We start from the raw sequence: 22,537 nt of genomic DNA, 5'->3' as shown, positions 1-22,537 counted from the left end.
ATATTTTGGGGGGGAAATAAAAGAAAAAAGCACTTAAATATTCTAACCAAAGAATCGATTTATTTATAAGAAAATTACCATCTAAACTTCCACTTGTTCCATCGTCCAGACAGGAACCTCCTTATTTTACACTGATCCAGATTCGACAATCACTGATCTCAGATCGGTTTAAAATGGCAGTTGGGGTCAGAAGACGTAGTTGTGCAAAATTATGCCTGCAAAATAATATTTGCTTTTATTCATGGTTTTGAAAAACATTTTCTTAAAAATACGTATTTAATCATACAGTTCGCGGCAGTGGTCCTTCTTTAATTTCACACAATTTATTCGACCATCTCCTTTTGTTCAGGCTTTAGCGGAGGAGCCTCAGTCGTGGAAAAAGCGCCAAGTTCTACAGACGCGGTTGTCAAGTTTGTATATATTCAAAACGAAACCGCGTATTTGGGATTGTATTTTGAGAAAATGTAACGCGCGCATAATAAGATTCCTTAGGTAAGACCATTAAATGTAGTTTTATTTTTTATTACGTAACTCAGAAGTAACATTACTCTTGCTGAAAATGAACGTGCATGTTGTGTGGGCTAGGGCGGCTAACTTACTCAGTTAGCCACACTGCTATCTATGTGTCTTCATGTATATGAATCAAAAATGATCAAACTAAGAGTCTATAGATCATTTGACGCAAATATTTAACATTAATCGATTATATTTAATTAAAAGTTGATCGTTAAAGTCATATTCTTAGCAGAAAACGCTTCTATTACTTTCTAGGGCACATCACAGCTAAGGCTTTCCCGCGGTTTGTGACACTTGCTTTGGTTTCTTTTTCATCTTCTGCAGTAAACAGTTAAAATGCCTGGACTGCATATTGAAGGTGGAGTGGTGGCTGCAGTTGTCAGTCCTGTGAAGAAGAGCAAACTCTCTTTAAAGTTCTTCCAGAAGAAGGACACCAAACGAGCCCTGGACTTCTCAGAGGCCCCGGCAGAAGACAACAGCACTGCAGAACAAGAAGAGACTACTAAGTATGGGATGTTGTTATTAGGCTATCTATCTAATACAGACGGAAAATACCATATTAATTTTTCCTAATTGTTCTCTCTTAAGTCATGACCAGGTTGTGCCAATGCCTTGCCCTTCATCTCCTCTCACTTGTGAGAAGCGTGAGAGCCTGGTCCCCTTCGTTGGGCTTAATAATTTGGGGAACACCTGCTATCTGAACAGCATCCTTCAGGTATACTGTTTAGTTTACGCACTAATCATGTATTATTCATGACACACAGGCAGGACACCACAGGTTGAAATTTTTTCTACTATGTAAACTCAATGAATTAATCTCAATATATATATGTATATGTGTGTGTATATTGCATTACAGTAGTTTGGATCCCACTCATCAAAACCTTTTACCCTTACAAATTTTAGGTCTTATATTACTGTCCTGGTTTTAAAGAGGCCATCAAATCTTTGTGTCAGTTGGCTAAGCTGAAAGACAAACAGCAAGAAGATGGTGCCAAAAATGAGGTTGGTAAATTTCATCTTTTAAAAAACGTTTTCCTTTGTCTTGATTATGCTCATATATATATATATATATATATATATATATATATATATATATATATATATATATATATATATATATATATATATATATATATATATATATCTCAGTACTAATAGCTTCAATTTAGGGAAAAATACATTCTAAAGTTTTGCTTCTAATTGAATAAATGTACAGAATAGTTTGTCACGTTGAAATTGTTGCCTTTACTATAATTGATTGCATTATGTTTTTGTTATCAGGGGGACACTCGTGAGAACACCCTACCAATTCCCATGGAGCTGCTGGGTAGTTTCCACAGCCTCTTCTCTTCTGTGGAACAGCTGCAATCCAGCTTTCTGCTTAACCCCGAAAAATACAGTGACGAAGAGCTTTCCACATCACCTCGCAAGCTGCTTAACACGCTCCGGTAATGCTGTGGGCCAGAGCATCATTCAGCAACACTGAAAAGACATTTAAACCTCTCAAGAGTTTTTCTCACTATCGCCTTGGCTTTAATGAGTTTCCAAACAAACCTGTTTGATTTCTCCATTGCAGGCAGCTTAATCCAATGTATGAGGGTTACTTGCAGCATGATGCACAGGAGGTGCTGCAGTGCATCCTTGCTAACATCCAGGAGGCCTGTGACAATATCAAAAAAGAGCAAACGAACAACCAGACGGACAGCACAATGTGCAATGGAATGGGGGAGTCTAACCACAAGGATGATGGGAGCTCTGATGGCCAGTTGAGTGGAAAGAGGAAGAGCGACACAGAAGCAGGCAATGCTAAGAAAAAGCCAAAATCTCAAAGCAAATCAAAGAAAAATGAGGAAAACGTGCCAATGACCCGTTCAAAACGAAAGTCCTCCAGCAGCTTAACCACAGAGAGTTCTGATCAGAGGAATGTAACTGAGGACCAAGAGGAAAAAGAGCAAGAGAAGGACAGAGGGAGCACTACAGAGGAGGAGAAGAATGACACTCCACCAAAAGAGGTGGGCAAGAGGACCAGGAGAGGGAAGCTGGGCTGGTTGAAGCCATCTGGGAAGCAGCCTAGCATCTTCTCAAAGTTCCGTAGCATGGGACGAATTACTTCATATGTAGGAGGGAGAGGGGAGACCAAGGAGAAATCAGATTGTAGTGTCCAAGAGAAGCTGGAGAAGGATACCTCAGAGAATGAGAGTAGAACTCAAGAAGTTAAACAGAGTCTGGAAAAGAATAAAGGTAAATATTTTTCACAAAACTGTGACCAGGGGCCTGTACCATGATGGTAGATGAACAAATTCAGAGTTACAGGATTAGTTTCAAGTTGACAAAACCAAGCCACTCCAATCCAGCTTTATTAGTACCATGATGCTGATCATCAACTTTCTTAGTCAACTCAGGCTTTGATCCCGAGTTTGTGGAGCACGTGCACATGAATGTGACATCACTGGCAAACAGCCAATCACGAGCCTTGGTTAAAGGTTTTGCTAAAGGTTAAGAGATTGAAGAATATGATTAATTTAAATGCATTTACAATGAAAAAAAGTTCATGAAAGAGGACAAATAAAACAAATGATCTTGCTTTATCAGTGCAGTTAGTTTATATATTTGGAAAAATACAGTGATACAGACTCGAACATGTCACAGTCATTTTTAAAGCATTATCTATTGATTCTACAACTTATATTACATGTGATCTGTATATATTAACATTCATTTAAAATGATTTATAATAACTGTTAAACTAAAATTGCTTTAATAATAGTATAAATCATATAAAATAACTGGGGAAGTGACTTCTTTTTGTGTCAGACATGTCACTTTGCTCACATCAGATTGGTCCAATTTCGGTTTGAGATCTCAAACTCGAACATAACCTGCCCCGGAGCAGGTTAGCTGTGGAGTGTAAGTTACTATGGCAATGAACGCAGCTAAAAGCCAAGCCACTTTCATGGTACATAAAACCCAGAATTGGTGCTAAACTAAACTGAAACTTACCGGGCTAGCCAGCTAATCCAGCTTCATGGTACAGGCCCCAAATCTTCTAGCCATTTTTCTATAATTATTTTAATAATGCAGATATTCTACAATTAAATGATTGCAAATAAATGTACTGTATTATTTTACATAATATTTGAAAATACAAGATGTGTACTATTAACTGGCCAAATTGATCATATGTATATTTTGGAACTGAGATTGTCAATTATGGTAAATGGGAAAATAAATAATTATAAAATATATATATTAAAAAGGTATAAACTGAGATATTATAAAAATGAACTTGTATGAAGAGCTGCAATGAAACATCTAGCTTTAATCATTTTAATAATTTTTTTATTATATTTATTATAGCCACGAACTAAGAATTTGTTCCCACACACCCTAATTCACTCTCTCGGTTTAGTATATCGCAGCCACATTGATTTAATTAAAAACAATGGAACAGATTAGTACAACATAGCCACAATTTACTAAAATAAGTGAACAAATTTACACTTAATTTGTGACCACAATAAATAAAAATATATCTATATTCTTCCATGTCATGTGTGAGGCTCTGTTAATTTAGGATCAATAATGTCAATAACTAAAGAATTTGCCTGTATTTTGTAATTAGAGCAATCAGGCCTGGATGTGCTGAAGTGGATGTTCCAGGGTCAGCTGGTGCTGCGGACACGCTGCCTGGAATGTGAGTGTTTCACAGAACGGAGAGAGGACTTTCAAGACATCAGCGTACCTGTGCAAGAGAAGGACAACGGCTCTGACTCTGACAGTTCTCAGAGTGAGTACATTGACAGTGTGGAATCCATCTCTGCTTGTGATCATTCAACACTCTCGGATGCTGGTTAGATTATTTTATAACTGTATCCTCATTTTTCAGTTTCTCCAGATCCCAAGCCTGAGCTGAAAACTCTAAAGTGGGCCATATCTCAATTTGCATCTGTGGAGCGGATTATGGGTGAAGACAAATATTTCTGTGAGACCTGTCATCACTACACAGAAGCTGAGAGAAGTCTTCTGTTTGACAAAACACCAGAAGTCATCACAATCCACCTGAAATGCTTTGCTGCCAATGGCTCTGAGTATGTATCCTCTATAGATTTTAATGCTTAGTTCTAGAGCTGCACGATTCTGGATAAATTGAGAATCACAATTTTTTTTTTTTTGTCTCAAATAGCGATCATGATTCTGAACTTAATAAAAATAATGTGTAATTTACTAGAGGCTGTGACAAAATATTAATTGCTGCAGTTAAAAAAAAAAAGTACACACAATAAATGCAATAAACACTATATATATTAAATAAACACTTAATAAATTTTTTTTACGTTTTTGAACTAAGCTCTAGAATTAATAATTCGATAAATAAAATTAACTTGTCCCCACCTAGTGGCAAAACAATGTAATCGACAAAGATTGCTTTCAAAAGGTGATTTGCTCGATTTTGATCGCTATCATAGACATCAGTAATTATATTTGAGCTATAAACTTTCATCCCATTATTTCTGTGATATGAATGATTGTTAAACACAAGTAATACTTTATTGAAAAGACTGTGAAGCTGTTTCTTACCTAAACATGCATGTGCTCAGTGGCAGTGCAAACGCAGATTTGAATGTTCTGGTAAGACTTTTTCAAAGATTTAATGGATGAATCATCCTTTAGAATCGAAATCTCAATCTTTTAATGATTAATCCCGCAGCTCTACTTAGTTCCTATCTTTCAACTATGGAAGCCACGAGTCTGTTTCCATTTTTTATTACAGCAGGAAAAAATATATAGTACACATTAAGACTCAGAGAAATAAGGGTAAAAATGTTCAGGATTTAGTATTTCTTAAAAGAAGAAAAACTAAAATGTGTGTGCCTGCCAACTAGGCCAAAGTTGGCAACTTGAAACCGATTTTTATTCCCCACCTTTATTTCACACAAGAGAAAAGGTCAGAAATGGCAGCTTGAGACAAAATATTTTATTCAGTCTTGAAGTTACCAATGCACATTAAGAAGTTGGTACAATCTTCCTCGATCTTTAGGATGGATCCTTATGCTGGCCTTTCCAAGGTGAATACTCCCCTGCAGACCCCTCTCAAGCTTTCCCTGCATGAGTGGTGCACTCAGCCTGATTCTCCAGACCAGAGCCATCACTACGAGCTGTTCGCCGTGGTCATGCACAGTGGAGTAACCATCAGCAGCGGTCACTACATCACTTACATCCGCATGATGAATCTCCATTGCACCACTCTCAGGCTTCAGTCTCAGGATGAAGATCAAGACCGAGAGGAAGACACGAAAGAGGAGGTACCTCAAACAGAGTACGATGATGGTGAGGTGTCTTTCAGCTTGCCTGGAAGGGGGCGAAATGTGGCCAGAGTCAGCACGACAACAAACATGTCCAGCAAACCAGGAAGCAAGAGGTCCTCCGAGGGTGTTGGGCTTTTAGGAGGACAGAGAAGCGTCACCAGTTATGAGCTCAGCAACAGCAATCAAACTAATCCAGAGAAGGCTTCCGACTCGGCCAGTCGTTCTGCCGGTTCTTTGCTTCAGAACACAGGGAAGAAAGAGACCGAGCAAGAGGGAGTTGATGCTATGGGCAATGGGACCCAGGTGAGTTTTGACCTCGCCCTGCGAAACCTTTTGGACTTTGAGGGAAAGTGGATGCTGTTTGATGACTCCGAAGTGAGACTCTTTGAAGAAGAGGACTTCCTCAGAGCCTGTTCCCCCGAGACATGCTCCACCTCTACACCTTACCTGCTCTTCTACAAGAGAGTCTCTCAGTAAAAACAGCCGATGGGACTCAGTTACGAAGTTTTACTGGTAAGACGTGGACTATGAAAGTACGTTTGCAGGCAACTGGAAAAGCAAGTCGGTATTGTTTAAAAGTCGATATATACGTTTGTGTAACAAGTGTCCGTTAAAAGCCTATGTGAATCTTTCAAGGCAATGACATTTGTTGCCACTTTTTTTGTTTTGTTTCTGTACTTTACTCCATCTTGTTCAGTTAGTCCATGTCATCTGCTTTTCAGTGACCCTCATGCAAACGCACCTTGGCACTTATTGTAGTGCATGTGACAGTTTTCCTATACTTTCAAGCATTCCATAGAAGCTTTAGTGAACAGCACAAAATGATTTCTTGTGCACTGAAATTTTATATTGTTTTAAAAGATCAATTCTTGCTTGTTTGAGTTTGACTCGAGTATGAATTCACATTTGCGATGTCCCTGTTTTGAAAGGGTATTATTAATAGCTTAAAAACCCAAAGCAGATTTCACATTAGTCTCTTCAATCCCTTTTTTTTTTTTCATACTAGAAAGCACAGGCAATGTGTTTTGTTCCCCGCTGCAGACTATTTGCACACAGAGAATCAAATTTAGTTTGAAAGGTGGGCAACCTCGAAAGTACAGTGTATAATTTGCCTATAAATGACCACAGGGATAAAGTGACCTATTTTTCTAGGTTTATCAGCCATACCTCAGTCCAGTCTAAGAAGCTTTTCTTTCCCATGTTGTGAATAGACCCTGCTATACACCAAGATCTCTGAGCAATAAATAAAACAATTCATGAGAATCTCTTACGTTCTCTTGTATATTTGAGGCAGGGAAAATGTAAATATATTTCTATTATCTGCTTATGTAGATTCTTATTTGCCACATTAAAATACCAACATATAAAAGAAGTCTTTCGGTGCAGTTTCTTTTTTTTTTTTCTTGGCCGGTGCAGTTTCTTTAACAACACACTGGAATGATTATTAGAGTATTTATTTAGTAAAATATTTAAAGTAAACAAAAGGTACATAAAACTACATAATGCTGAAAAAAAAAAAAATCGCCTTTTTTGCTTTTTCTGTAAGGATTAAATAAACTCTTAAATTGTACCGTAAATATTAAAAATGCACTGGGATGAAGTAAAAAAAAAATTAAAAAGTGCACACAATAACAGAATACAGGTTGACACATTGTATGCTAAATTCATCATCAGTTCTTGTGATCATGTAACAGGCCATTTTGTAAAGTAATACAAAATTGGAATGATGTACCAAACGTCTTAACACTTATCTCTTTTTACTATATGGCAGAAACACTGATATTGTGAGGAGGATTGATATATACAAATAAATAAAATTGCATTTGTTCTTTTTATTTCTTCAAATCTTCACACGTCTAGCTTGCGAAGGCTCATTCTGCTAAAAGAGTCTCTGAAAGAAAAAGAAAAACTTTAATGTTATAAAAGGAGTAAAACATTTTGGAGGAAACAAAACTTTAATGGTCAGCAAACTATTTTAAAAATATGCTCGCCAACAACTTGACTACCTTCTCAAGCTGTCCTTTTGCTGCTTGTTAAAACAGAAAAAGAAATGAAGTATATTTAAAACACCCACACCTTTTTGGACAATTATGTAACACATTATCCATGTGTCATCCGTTATGAGTAACTAACTAATCATACATTTGCTGTTGACATACTTCACTAAATAGACCAGGCTATGAAGGCTCATTTCCTGACTGTAGTAGGCCTCAATTCAATTTGATTCAATGATGGAATTTCTATGCATTCTGCAATATTTGTGGTACAATTTAAATCACAATTTTGCTTTCATATGAAACAAACTCAGCAATCGTTGTGTACTTTACAGTGAAGCATTTGGCTTGATGTATTAATATTAATGGCCTTTTCATTAAAATATTAAGGCTTAAGGGGAAACTCCCACCATCATTCATTCAAATGTAGTTTGGTAAACCAATTTGCTGCAGTAATCTGGCTTATTGGGTGCAAGGTGACGTATACAGGACATTCTTAACAGCTTTTGACAATTTTAATTGTCTGACCTGTGCGAGTTGACCTGTAATACAGGTTTGTAGAGTTGTGGGATCTTCCTGTTAATGAGAGGCTGCAGAGCTTCTTTCAGTCTGTGGTAGTTCCTCTCCAGCTCCCTCTGATACTCTTTCTGGTCTGGACCAATCAGACTTTTATTTTTGCGAAGGGCATCTTCACATCTAGGGGAGTTATTGAAGGTTGCATTAAAGTCTCTTGAAGGGAAGTCCATTCACCCTATGGACATTTTGGTAATGTGTGGAATTTTCCATACAGGCATTTCAAAGTTCTCATTGTATTACTGACCACTGTATTATTATCATTTAACAGTTAAAATAACTTGTCATGCAACCATACAAAATCAACATTTACATGAACTGCAATAATCCAATTCTTTTTGGGATAACAGTTGACCTGTATACATATAGTAATCCTTCATTATAAATGTGATGTAAAATGTCACTAGGTTTAGTAGTTGGACTACTGGAGTCCATGTTAATGTAGTGTGAGAGCATCTGGAATCAAACCTCTTGGTGAAGTCTTTGAAGCACAGTCGTAGTTTATTATGGTGCCTGTAGAGTTTAGGATCACTTGGGATCTCAGACAGAAACACCTGGGCCACCTCAAGAGGGCCCTATAGAGAAATACAATACATACATCGGTTATAATCATTCAAATTATTTAATCATTTCACCAATGACACAAAAATGTGTGTGTGTATATGTATATGTGTGTGTGTGTGTGTGTGTGTGTATATTACACATTCTGGAGGCTGAATTTCCAAATGTTATATGTACTGTTACTGTGTCATCAAGTTGCTCAAATTAATCCAGAAGATAACAACAGTGATATTGCATATGTATTAAGTGAAGAATAGGCTCAACTAGTCACCTGGTTAACAGTGGTGCCGACAGACCCCTGCAGAACCATCTGTAACATTTTGGCATCAGATGGGTCTTGATGAGTGGCAAAAGCCAGCTCCTGTGTCTTCTTCTGCATGTCCTCAATGGCTACTTCAATAGGCGTGGAAATTATCTGAAAAGCAAATAGTAATATATGAATATTTTCCCTTAACCTTACAAACTATTAAAAAATGTTTTTGTTAACTGGAAGCTAAAGTCAAATAATATATATTTGCTGAAGTATTGATATTTATAAAACCTAAATTACTAATGACTAAAACTGAAAAAAAAAGCTACATAGAAAAAAAGAGAAAAGCACAAAATTACTACAACTATATAAAAAAATTCAAAATACTAAAAAAAAAAAAAAATAAAGACTATAATTGTACATAACTAATACTAAAATAACACTGGACATTACTATGGTGTACCATGGTATTAAATGTAAAACTACACTCATATTCCGTTAGCTATTTAAGTGATCTTGATACTTTTCATGTAATTTTCATCTAGCATGAATACCTATAGAAGCTTTCACAATGCATGCGTGTTTAAGTTACCTCCTCTTTATGGATGATGTTGATGCGGGTCTTGATGTAGGGGAAAGCGTGGGAGGTAGTGAGAATGGTCTTTCGTTTAAACTGTTCGTGCAAGTCACCATGAGCTCTTCCATCGAGTGTGAAAGGCGTGCAGTAGACGAAGCGGCGCAGGTTGTAGTTCTTATCGAAGTACGTGATGCGGTCCTTCATTTCATAAGTGTCAAAATATGGTTCAACGTACGTGATCTGAATGAAGGCCTGCATTGGAAAGTAATGTTATTCTCAATGCAAAGTATTGTCGTTTATTGTTCTTAAAACGGAGCACAAATTTTCAACGCACCTTATTTGGGTCCAATTTACACTTGTCAACTGGATTGGAATCTTTAATGACTTCCATTTGGTCCTCACCAAATCTTTCACCATAGAAACTCTGGAATTAAGACAAAATGAACAAATCAAGAGAGGTTATGTATGTGTACTACAAAAAAAAAAAAAAACTACTTCCAAATTGCTTATCTAATAAAACATGAAACAGAAAATGCAAACAGTTTTGTACCTCAAGCCGATGTGAGATTTCTGCCAGCTTGGTGATGGCTGGCTCTTTGTAGACAAACTCCTGCTCATCCAAGTCACCAAGTTTAGAACCATAAAAACCAACTCTGAAATAGGTGCCAAACATCCGCTTTCCATCCTGAAACAAACAAATGTGTTAATTACTAATGTGCTGTTAATTAAAGCTGCCATTTAAAAACACCAGATAACACGGAAACAAATCCCATTGGTACTCGTTTGACATATGTCATGGGTTTACACTTTAAAACAGTTACTCATAAAGAAAGGTAAAGTGCAATGAGGCGAACACAACATTTTCTCTTGGAAGTAAGTTATCAAGTGAAAGCAGCAATGTAAACATTGTCTGGTACATGTTTACATAAATAACCTGCATTCAACACTGGCAATAGTGATGCAATTATATAACGGTGAAATACAGCAAAACACAGACACTACTAATACAGTATCATTATTATAATACTAACATCTACCATATGAGGATATTTGACACAACCTCTAAAAAAGAGCAGCAAAAACTTTGATTTCATTTATTATTATTACAAATTTCTATATAGTTTATCAACGTTACACTACCATTCAAAAGTCTAAGTTTTTCATTGAAAGAAATGAATACTTAAAAACTTTATAAGAAATGTTGTTCTTGTAAGAAATTCCACAAACATTAAGCATCTTAACCGTTTTCAACGTTAATTTGATACTAATAAAAAATGTTTCTTGAGCAGCAAATCAGCATATTAAAATAATTTTTAAAAAGACCATGTGACACTGAAGACTGGAGTAATGGCTGCTGAAAAGTAAAGTATATTTAAAAATATTTTAAAGGGGTCATGACTTGATCTTTTGGCATATAAGAGGTCTTTGTACTATTAAAACATTCTGCAAGTTTCGTAGCTTAAAACGTCCTCATTATAAACAAAGCATTTATTTAATCAAGCTCCAAAATCGTCTTGTTTTGGATCTGAGATGCAAGATGACATCACCCAGAGCAAGGCTTTGACGAATAGTCATCTTTACTTTACTTACTTACTTTTGTCATTTAGCAGACGCTTTTGTCCAAAGCGACTTACAAATAAGAAAAAGTAACTAAAACTAAAAAGTTACAACTCTATAAATACTATCTACCCACATATTTAAGAAAATAAAGAAATTAAATAAAATTAACACATGCATATAACAACAACATTTCAATAATAAACATATCAATGAAAAAATTAAATAAAAAGCTACTACTATCCCTTGCCGGTGTCCCTGCCCGGTGGAGTCGCACGGTAGAGTCGATGGTCTTTACACTCTTTACTTTTTTACTTTTGTCATTTAGCAGACGCTTTTGTCCAAAGCGACTTACAAATAAGAAAAAGTAACTAAAACTAAAAAGTTACAACTCTATAAATACTATCTACCCACATATTTAAGAAAATAAAGAAATTAAATAAAATTAACACATGCATATAACAACAACATTTCAATAATAAACATATCAATGAAAAAATTAAATAAAAATCTTCTCATGATAGGCCCCACCCACTGGCGTTCAGTCGCTTAACGGCTTGACACTTGATCATGCTGAATGCAAGTATCGTGTTGCGTCAGAAGCAAATAGAAATTACAAATCACTGCCGCTATCTTGTCTACACTGGATACAGTATACAGATAAGCGTTCGCTTTCTGACACGGTCCACGTGTTTGAGTCTGTCGTCAATAGGACAAATGGAGTGAAAGAACGTTCGCTTTAACGCATATGGTTTAAACCGCTTGTTTGCATCTTTGTACAGGTATCAGAAGGATCCCAGCGTAACGAACAATTACTTTATTTTTACATGGCATCCCGGATCGTGTCTGAGTATTTTTTGTAAACGAGGCACAGTGTCATGGACAGTTCGCAAAGAAACATTTGTTGTAATATCACAAACTGTAAGTAAATGATTTCATACATAATGCTTTGTCTGGAAATGACCGTTTGTTTTTTTTTTTTATGTTGTCAAAACACACATGCATTAGCGAGGGGGCGTTGGTACTGTTTCCTATGCAATGATGTTAGCCAATCATAACAGTGCCTGATTCCTGACAAGCCTTAAAAGGACCCGCCCCTTGAAACAGGTCGTTTTAGAGGTCAGAATGAGGGATGAAAATAAGCACTTTTTTTTGTGCAAAACAAAACTTTATTAACATAAGTAAACCTCAAGGAACATATTAAAATCATTTTAAAAATCCACATCATGACCCCAATAAAATAGAAAACGGTCATCTTAAATTGTAATTTCACAATATTACTGTGGGTTTTTTATTTTTATTTTGATTGATTAAATACAGGCTTGCTGAGCTTATTTCAAAACCACAACTTTTTAAAAATGGTATATATTAGCATTATTATTAGCCATAAAAAAGAAGAAAGTGAGCATCTCCACGAGACACAAAATCTGAATATAGTTTGAGTTTGAGCCAAGCTTGAGGACAGTGGTGCAAGAAGCGGTTCTGAACAAAGTGGGAACTTTCTTTGTAAACCGTATTAGCAAAGGACGACATAACAGGAAGAAGACCAGAGACAACCCGATGCCCTTAAAGAGTAAGTGAACAACTGTACTCCAAATAAGAGAAAGAATGGAACATAAGTAGCAAGCTCCTTGTGAGAAAGTAAACATGCTGTAGCCTAATACAGAACGTCAAACTGAAACACTTATGTCAATAGAAATAGATGTCAGAGAAAATTAGTATGTGCTGGAGTAACAGGGTAGGCCATAGAGGCACAGTAAGAAAAAAAGAGTGGGGGTATATATGTACAGACCCGGGAACATGTCTGTGCACAGGAAGTGAAGTATTAATCAGGTGCAGATAAAGGCTGAACCAGAACAGACCAACCATACAGCCCTAATTTAGATGCTAATAATGCTAACAATGTCAAACAAATATTCTACATGAAATATTTTCCATAATAATTCTCTTAATTTGTGCCATATATCAAATCTATCATAAGTGAAGGAACACATTAAATATAATAGCCTAAATGGAAAACTAGTTAAACAGAGCATTAAAGTTAAGTAAGCATATTCAAATGACTCAAAACACTGTATAAATAAATAGTAATGAATAAAAGATGCATAAAACTGTGAATGATGAACATTCCAGTTCTGTGGAAATCTATGAAGTTCAGATTGTGTGTGGGCCAGGTTACAAGGTGTCTGAGATGGTTCAGCCCCTCTCTGGTTCATTACAAATGTTTTTTCAGTCAAGTCACGGAAATAAACCCTCGGACTATGAACTTACCACAAGACACAATAATTAAAGTGGGAAGAGGAGGGGTCAGCAACCAGGGAAATAAAAAAGGAGAGAACAGAACATTTTAATCAGGAAACCAAGAAACTCTTTGAAAGACTAACAAAACACACACAAAACAAACAGCAATACTACCATAAATCAATACTTAAAGAAAAAAATCCCACACAAACACAAAAAGATTAAAACTCAAAAATAAGCATGCAATGAAGAAGCAGGCAGAGAAAAGTGCATTAAGGGTCTTTATTAAATGGACAGTTGAGAGACGGTGTAATGCTGCAATAAGTGTCAAATATGAAGATTTTGTTGAGTCGTTGCCATGCAATAAATCAATAAGGTGAGATTAATACTAGTATACAAACAAATTGGTGTAAATGAGAACTCAGGGGTCGATTTAGTTTGCAATGAAATAATTCATATAAAGGCAAGGTCAGTTGGACAGAACTTTGAATGTAAATGTTTTGAAACAATGCTCACCATGATATCCCTTTAGAGGAGAAACAAGCATAGTTTACCAAAAAATAAAAAATTCTGCATTATCTCCAAAACAGCATCTGGACCTTATTCAATTGTCAGCTGATTTTGTATATAGATTCCATAATTAATAAATGCTATCATTGTTTACTCACACTCATGTCATTCCAAACCTGTAGGATCTTCTTTCTTCCGTGGAACACAAAAAGTTTATAAATAGATAAAGCCCAATAGTACTCTGTTAGTACTCTGTTTCAGCAAACCTTGGCTCCAGAAGTATTTTCACATAAATTTTTTCCCCATAGTGATTTAATAGTGATTACCAACTGCAAGATGAAAATTTCACATTTTAATTTAAAGTAAAAAAATATATATATATTGAAAATTGGACAAAACCACAAAGGTCCAAGTTTTTGTACTTACGAAGAAAATAACTATAATCCCAAGAAGAATTGCAAATGGCAACAAAATTAAAAATGCAGAAATATAAATTTATTCATTTAAAGTTGTTAATTATAGAAAAAGTTTACTGCAAAATATGCACATATATGCACAGTATGAATATTTAATTATTTTGAGAGCACAGGGAGGCTGACTCTTATGTCATTCGAATTGCTTGTTTGTTTTTTTACCAGAAATTCAGCTGTTAAAAAATGTTGAAATAGTGTGAACTTATGACTTTAACAAAAGCATATGCCATCCATTAGCAACCTCTGAGCTCACAGTAAGTTATCATTAAAAATCAATTCTCCTATGGAGAAAAATCACTGGGACTGTACTTCCAGAACCCGACTGTTGCACTCTATAATGAAAATAAATGAGGACCGTTGCTGTCAAAAAACAAAACAAGAAAAAGCGTATTAAAAGTGTCACTGTTATTTTGAGGCTGATCTTTGCAATGACTTGATCCAGATCACAATGTACATGACTTGTTTACGAATCTGATTCATTCGTTTTTTTTAAGTTAAACTGACTCAATGATCCAGATTCCAGTCATATATATTGGAAATATTTTCTTATATTTCCCATAGAACAAGGAAAGTCCTACACATTTGGAACGACATGAGGGTGAGTAAAACATGTTTAGACGTTCATTTTTGAGCCAACCAGTCCTTCAAGGTTTCCACATGTCTCACATAAATCGAACCCTGTGCTTTTGAGACATGATAAGAAGACATAGATGGCAGTACTGATGAAACAGTGTGACAGAGAAGGATGAGGGAGTGAAATGACGCATTCATGAATAAATCTGTCATTAGTGTCACAGTGGCTCCCATGCATGGCCTGTCAAAAATGACAATGTTAACATTATTGTTTCTCAAGAAAGAAAAGGGAGAGAGAGAGGAAGATGAGACAAGGAAGAGGGATGCTGCTGCCCACACACCATTGACAGCAGTCCCACGGAAAGAGAGATGGAGGGATGGACGAAGAAATGAAAACGTCCATAAAAAGGTTAATGGGTCAAATTCACAGCAAAGAGAATCATGATAAATGCCCACAGCTTGCACGTATGGGCCAAGCATTAACCATGAAGTGCAGCACCTACCTCCCAGCCTGTGCTCTGTATAACAGAGAGAATACAGCACAAATCAACATACACAGGTCACAATCACCCCCTTCACTGACTGCAAAGCACAATGGGGAAAAACTTGTTTCTGAAAATCCATACACTACTGTTAAAAAGTTTGGCTGCAGTTCATATTCAAATTCGGAAAGAAACAAAAAACAACAACACTGAACTGTAGTCTATTTGTTAAGACTATATTCACCCTGCAAGACTTTTTATTCTCATATACTGCATGCAATAATATAAAGTAACTATAATTACAATTTTTCAAGAAAAAGAAATTACATGTGTTTGCTTGTTGCATTATACTAAGGTGTTCTGGGTTGTTGCCAGGAAGTTTCTATACAGGTGTTTGTTGCATTGCGGTTGTGGTTGCTTACTAGCCCAGGTCATAAAGGTCACCCCTATGTTTCTATGATATTCTGGTCACCTCTTTCAGCATATGTAAACGTCAACTCTGGCTGCTCTCAAAAGTTACAACACCCTTCTCCTCAACCAGTCACTCAATTTCAGGAATCAATAATATCAATAACATTAATGCTGCGAAACTAGTTGCTCAATGCTACGCATGAGCAAGATATAAGGCCCGTTTACACCAAGGACTAGAAGTATAAAGTTTTAATAATCAGTCTAATCCAAAGAGCATAGAGGAGTCCAAACCACAACTAAAATGATAACGTGACAGAGGAACAATATTGTTGGAATCACTTTCATAACAATTTTTGGCTGGGTTTCTAGCTAATGAATGATAAAACATTGACAAAATGTTAATAAAATGATACTTGCATTTCTATATTAAAAAAATCTATCAGAATCCATCAGACTGTAAAGAACTTGAACATTTAGTACACAGGCATTATAAACAGACTGCGTGTTGGTGTAGTAGCCACAAATATAGTTATCGTGAATACTATTCATGATGCCCAGGAAATCTCACTAAATAAAGCTCACATCCACAGAACCTCACAGTCACTCTGATGTAAAAGAGATAAACGCAGTCTTGATAATGCAAAGTCTCTTTCACGTGTCCCACATAAATCACGTCGATGTGTATACACAAGCAAAATGTTGCCAAGTTAGACATCTGACAGGTTGTTGCTTTGTGCTACTAGGGCAATAATACAAAGTCCTGTAGTCTTATACAGCATGAAGAGGCTAAACAGCGCATTTATTTTAGGATGCAAAAGATTAATAACTACACCTTTAATATAAGCATTTACCTGGTGTACAATTTTGCCAAAGGCTTCCTGAAGTTTACCATGAATAGTGGCTAATTTCTTGGCATCCCTGCTGGCCTCATGAATAGGGATGAGCACCTTGTAGACTTCGTTAACTGCTTCGTACATACCAGCCTGGAGACAAATAACGATAAGAATGGCTCATGACCGGTATAAAACAATATGAAGCAATACAGTTAAATGACTGCATGTCAGTTTCCTGAAATTAATATTTTTATTTTGAACAATACTGTATATACTCTGAGTATTTAAATGAATAAATAATTAATTGAGTTTGTTTCTTAACTGGAGCAAATTTGGAGAAATTTAGCTTCACTTGCTCACCAATGGATCCTCTACATTCAATGGGTGCCATCAAAATGAGAATCCAAACAGCTGTTAAAAACATCACAATAATCCACAAGTGATTGACTCCAGTCCATCAGTTAATGTCTTGAAAAGTGGGGGAAAAAGCATGTCTGTAAGAAATAAATCCATCATTAAGGCATCTTAACTTTAAACTGTTGCTTCTGGCCAAAATACGAGTCCACAATCCAAAATAACGCTTCCTCCAGTGAAGGGAATCCCCCGTGGTCCTCTCACATCAAAATCCACCAACATATTTGTTTGTTTAGAACTGTTCTGGATTGTTTTTACTTGTAAATGCAGTTTGATCTGTGCACATTTCTCTCTTGACAACTTTTTTCAGTGGAGAAAGCAATATTATGGATGGAGGACTTTTTGAAGCAACGGTTTGAAGTGTGAAAGGTCTTAATGAATTTGTTTAATACAAACAGATTTTCACTTCACAAGATTAATTGATGAACTGACAATTAGTCGTGTCGATTAATCATGGATTATTGTGACGTTTTTTACCAGCTGTTTCAACTCATTCTGACGGCACCCATTCACTGCAACAGGATCTATTGGTGAGCAAGTGATGCTAAATTTCTTCAAATATGAAACAAACTCATCCACATATTGGACAGCCTGAAGTTGAGTATTTTTGGGAGAACTATCCCTTTAAAACAAACAGAATGCAGCCAAGTCACAGTAATAAAGTAGAGGTCTTTTAAACCACATAGTAAATAACGCACCATAGAAAAGGAGGCTGCAGCCTGTTCCAGCAACCCAACTAAGCCTGCCTCTGTGAAGTACTTCCCAGAGCAGATGCCCTCCTCGTCTGGTGACACCACGTCATCTGACACCGCAGATTCTTCCAGCACATTAGAGGAAATGTTCTGTAGAGTGAGAAAGATCTCATGAATATATTATAATTAAAAAGTAAATGACCGACACATTATCTGTCACAGGGTGCGGCAGGAACCTGAAAGGTGACACAGCCCACAGGCAGGTACTTGCGATCCTCCAGCATGCTGAGGTACTCAGCCACCAGGGCGGCACTGTGTACCAAGCATTGAGCTGCCTCTGCATGATTATTCCTCTCTGAGTGCTTCCCAGCCATATTTTGCAGCCAGGTCAGTCGTAGATCCGGGGATGTCTGGTAGCCCTTAGCAATTCTACATAACAGAAAGGACACATTTGTCTTCATAAATACAGTAAATATGACAACAAAAAAATTAATATTAAATAAATAAATTGTGTTCATGTGAAGCAGAATTTTCTTCATTAATCAAGTCTTCACATGATCATTCTATCACATGCTAATTTGGTGCTCATGTCTCATTATTATCAATGTTAAAAACAAGTTGTGCTGCTTAATATTTTTGTGGAAACCACAATATATTTCCTTGATGAAAAGAAAGTTCAGAAGAAAAACATTTATTTGAAACAGAAATATTTTGTAACATTATAAATATCTTTAATGTTACTTGTAAACAGATTATTTATTGTGTCCTTCAATAAAAGTATTAATTTCTTTAAAAAAAATATTGACACTAAACTTTGGAATTGTAGTGTATATTAAAAAAAAAAAAAAAAAAAAGTCACTACAAAAACAGTTGATAGTTATTAATAAATAATATATATAAATAATATAAATAGAATGTATGTCAAATTTATGACATTTTATTTCAAAAATAGTACCTGTACATCAGATCAATTAGCATCTCTGGATCTTCTTGATGTTCCTTCATTTTTACTGTGTCCGAAAGAATCATGTGCAGGTTAAACACCAGATCTTGAACCTGAAACCAGAGTCAAAATCAGTGTTTTGTGTCAGGAATTAGCAAATAGTTGGTGGAAACAGATTTATGAGCCTCACCTGGTCAGGAAAGGTGGTTTCTCTGAGCTCTAGGTCCTCTTCTGCATACGTGAGGATGGTCTTGAGTGAACGCCGCAGAAACTCCTCATTGAAGTTCTGGGATGTACCCACCAGAGACGAAAGAGACATAGTCACCTGCATTTTCACTCGTGCAAAGTTCTGCAGGAAAGAAAACAAACAAACATATTATAAAGCTTTTCACATATAAACAGAGACTAAATACTGTTTAAATTTTTTTTTAATAATAAACATAGTATATATACACAATATATAGCTTATACATTTATAATAATTAATTTAATATACATATCTACTTATAATCTATTTATAAATATTAAAATGTACTCATACATAATATTTTATAAATATACACTACTGTTCAAAAATGTGGGTTCATAAAAGTTTTTTTTTTAATAATCTTGCATAAATGGATTTCAAAAAATTTGAAACAACACGCTGAAAATAAGAAATTATTTATTAATTAAACAGATTAACTATTAATTAAACTGATCACCATTCTTGACAGGCTACTGAAATTTCTGCTTTCCCATCACAATAACAACTTATATTTTAAAATATATTATAATACAAATCAGTTCAATTCTATTAATATCACAACATTAATGTATGTTTTTAGTGTACACCTTTGAATGGTGTTGTAATAAGTAATATAATACTGAGGGGCACAAGCAATCTACTATTATTTATGGTGATTATGACAGAGTGTGTTTAAATGTTTCTCACATTTCCAATCTCAAAGTTCTGTCTCATAAGGAGGTAGAGGGAGGCGCTGGCATGGGCTCTGATGGTGCTGATGCTACTGCTACAATTCCTCAGGAGCCGCAGACACAGGTCAGCACACTGCTCGGTCTCCTCCTCAAACAGCAGCTCTGGAAACTAAATACACATTAAGACTTAGACACTGTCACAAGAGATCGTGTAAAGAGATCAATCACCAAGCAAAATTGCATAGATCTGCTGGAGCTAAATTGGTCAATACAAACTCAACTGAAAATTCTGCTCTTTGACCTGATCAGCGTTCACTCACCTTTGACACGAGAGCTCTCTGTGTAGCGAAGCAGTGTTGCAAATACAGGGCACTTTGATTACATGCCATGTTGTGTAGCAGGACTTTCAGAACCCCTCCCAGAATGCTTTCTTTGGACTCTGTCACTGACACGGTCTACATGGCACATAGAGGAACCATAATAGTTCAAATAAATGTCTTCTGTATTAAAATATTGAGTTATTGATAGTAGTTGAGATCATTACCTGAACTATAATTTCTAGTGTATCCAATATGATGAGATTAGCTTCAGTTGCCAGGTTGCCATCAATAATTGCTTCATGCTCCAGCTCAGCCCTGGTCCTGACAAACAATGAGGAAATTAATGTTTAGAGTGGTGCAATATGGCAAGTACAACAGCAAACGGATCCTTGAATGCCACATCAATCTCCACACAAGCATTCAAGTGAGTGTATACAGAAGGCGGCTGTCGTCTGCATATAGAGCCAAATATTTTGATCCATTTCTGCTTAGTTTTTGTCCTAGCATTTGTTGTAAAATCTGTATAATATTAACCCAAACTTTGACTTAAATAGACTTAATCTTTATGCTTTGAAAATAAATAATATAACATAACATATAACAAAAACAATAAATAAGCTCTAATCTATATATTATAGATTTTGATTGTACTTATATGGACTTAATGTTTACACTTTATAATAATTATTATTATTATTAATAATAAATGCACTAAACTTTCCAAATAAACAAATAAGTACTAATCTGTAAAGAACAGACCATTTTTTTAACCTACAGACTTAAATTTTGTATTTTATTGTAATAATAATAATCATAATAATAAATGTTTAAATATTAAAACCATTTATTTAATTTAAAATATATAAATAAATATTATAAAAACGTAAAAAGTTTTTATCTGTGAAATAAATACTTGAACTTTCCCTTACATAGACTTAATCTTTAAAAACATTAAATAAAATAAAATATTTAATGTACTGAATATTTAAATATTAAAAACGAATTTCTAAATATTAAATAATTAAGTTCTATAACCTAATCTTGATAGGTTTGAGTTAGGCTTAATAAATTTAAAGAGGTGTAGCGATTCACATGAACTGTAGATGTGTAAGCATATCCTAGTGAGCTTACAAACCTAACTAAGAAGGGCTCCTGGCTTCTCCCATTGTGCAGTGGGATTCCCTTAAACCTGTATGGTACGATTCATTCAAAAAAGGCCACACACAAACAACTGTATCATAACTCTTTATAGGGAAGGAGACAGCCATGGCCCTGTCACAGTCTTGGCTGATTATTGTTAGAAGCAGAGAGGGTGGTCTGTTGTTAAAAGGTTTTTGAAAATGTAGCATAATACTGTATTGTTAAACTGCAACTCTACAGCTGGAGGTTCACTGTGTACATACATTGTGCAATCCGTGATTAGGCTTTACTCACCAAGATACTTTATTTTTTTAAAGCTAAATGCTAAATTAAACTTAAGCATTTAGTATAGTAATTTATTCAATTTGGAACCCACAGGTAAACCATACAATGCTTTTTTTTCTGCCGCTTTATTTTAAATGCAATTTAATACTGAAAATCAGTTTGCACACAGGGGCTCCAGGAGCTAGAGTAGCATTTTAAAAGGGCCCATGTTAATATGAATTCCCTATGGAATTCCCACTGAATAGGATTTGTTCGAAAAAGAGTTGAATGAACGGAAGCACCCCACTGCCAGACACTTGTCCTTTTTGAAAAGGGAGCCAAGTGATTATAGAAGGTTATTCAATGACATCAAACAATTACCACTGGCAAAATGTTTCAATATAACTGAATGAATTAAGACCAGTGGTTCTCAACTGAGGGGCCACAACTAAACAGCAGCAAAGGGACTACAGAAAAACAGCAGCAAAATGCTTTAATCACTACATATTAAGTTGGATTAACTAAAGGAAAAGATTTTTACTACGATAATAAATACAAACAAAATCTTTCACTATAGCACATAACCTAGGCAATTCTTTGCGGAAAAAATACTATCAAGTGACACCAGAAAAAAATCTCATCAAAACAAAATATCCATAAGCATTCTCGTTCACTGTGTTGTGTTACACACTTCTAACACAACTGCAAAATATTTATATATGCTAATTGGTTTCATACAGGCATTTTTTTTCATACAAGCCAATTAAAAATATAAAATGAATTTAAAATATAAAGTCAAATAGTATGATATCAAAGTCAGTACTATTTTCTATAGTATATTCAAGTTATATTTTGTAATGGTACTTTTTTTTTTTACCTTAACTTTTTCACCCCTCATTTTATTTCCAAAATGCATGACTTTAACATGAAAACTACATGAAAAAGGTTTTAAGCAGCTCTGTGTCATGTGAATATGATGAAAATAA

General features: G+C 35.4%; 2 protein-coding genes across 3 annotated transcripts in view; one reads left to right on the top strand and one right to left on the bottom strand.

Moving 5' to 3' along the window:
* The first annotated feature begins 354 nt into the window (after nucleotides 1-354).
* On the top strand, nucleotides 355-7,653 carry LOC306879555 (ubiquitin carboxyl-terminal hydrolase 1-like). The gene is made up of 9 exons (XM_079432586.1): nucleotides 355-492; nucleotides 841-1,022; nucleotides 1,105-1,231; nucleotides 1,423-1,521; nucleotides 1,801-1,967; nucleotides 2,096-2,760; nucleotides 4,142-4,306; nucleotides 4,406-4,607; nucleotides 5,558-7,653. The coding sequence occupies exons 2-9, from the start codon at nucleotides 853-855 to the stop codon at nucleotides 6,300-6,302; spliced, it is 2,340 nt and encodes a 779-aa protein (XP_079288712.1). The 5' UTR covers nucleotides 355-492; nucleotides 841-852; the 3' UTR covers nucleotides 6,303-7,653.
* The window catches only part of dock7 (dedicator of cytokinesis 7), a 46,584-nt gene continuing 31,311 nt past the window's right edge, over nucleotides 7,265-22,537 (bottom strand). Inside the window, exons 35-50 of one of the 2 annotated variants that reach the window (XM_079432584.1) lie at nucleotides 21,283-21,336; nucleotides 20,372-20,468; nucleotides 20,148-20,282; nucleotides 19,844-19,996; nucleotides 19,100-19,258; nucleotides 18,922-19,022; nucleotides 18,203-18,395; nucleotides 17,973-18,116; nucleotides 16,879-17,010; nucleotides 10,331-10,465; nucleotides 10,115-10,204; nucleotides 9,796-10,032; nucleotides 9,225-9,368; nucleotides 8,861-8,967; nucleotides 8,348-8,515; nucleotides 7,265-7,716 (exon numbers count right to left, since the gene is read on the bottom strand). In XM_079432584.1, the coding sequence (XP_079288710.1) occupies nucleotides 7,674-7,716; nucleotides 8,348-8,515; nucleotides 8,861-8,967; nucleotides 9,225-9,368; nucleotides 9,796-10,032; nucleotides 10,115-10,204; nucleotides 10,331-10,465; nucleotides 16,879-17,010; nucleotides 17,973-18,116; nucleotides 18,203-18,395; nucleotides 18,922-19,022; nucleotides 19,100-19,258; nucleotides 19,844-19,996; nucleotides 20,148-20,282; nucleotides 20,372-20,468; nucleotides 21,283-21,336 (2,092 nt within the window). In that variant the 3' untranslated portion in view covers nucleotides 7,265-7,673. The remainder of the gene's footprint in view (nucleotides 7,717-8,347; nucleotides 8,516-8,860; nucleotides 8,968-9,224; nucleotides 9,369-9,795; nucleotides 10,033-10,114; nucleotides 10,205-10,330; nucleotides 10,466-16,878; nucleotides 17,011-17,972; nucleotides 18,117-18,202; nucleotides 18,396-18,921; nucleotides 19,023-19,099; nucleotides 19,259-19,843; nucleotides 19,997-20,147; nucleotides 20,283-20,371; nucleotides 20,469-21,282; nucleotides 21,337-22,537) is intronic. The other variant, XM_079432585.1, reaches the window with a different exon arrangement.

Source organism: Barbus barbus (assembly GCF_936440315.1).
Source record: "Barbus barbus genome assembly, chromosome: 13".
Lineage (NCBI taxonomy): Eukaryota > Metazoa > Chordata > Actinopteri > Cypriniformes > Cyprinidae > Barbus > Barbus barbus.
This window is presented reverse-complemented; position numbering and strand designations above follow the sequence as displayed.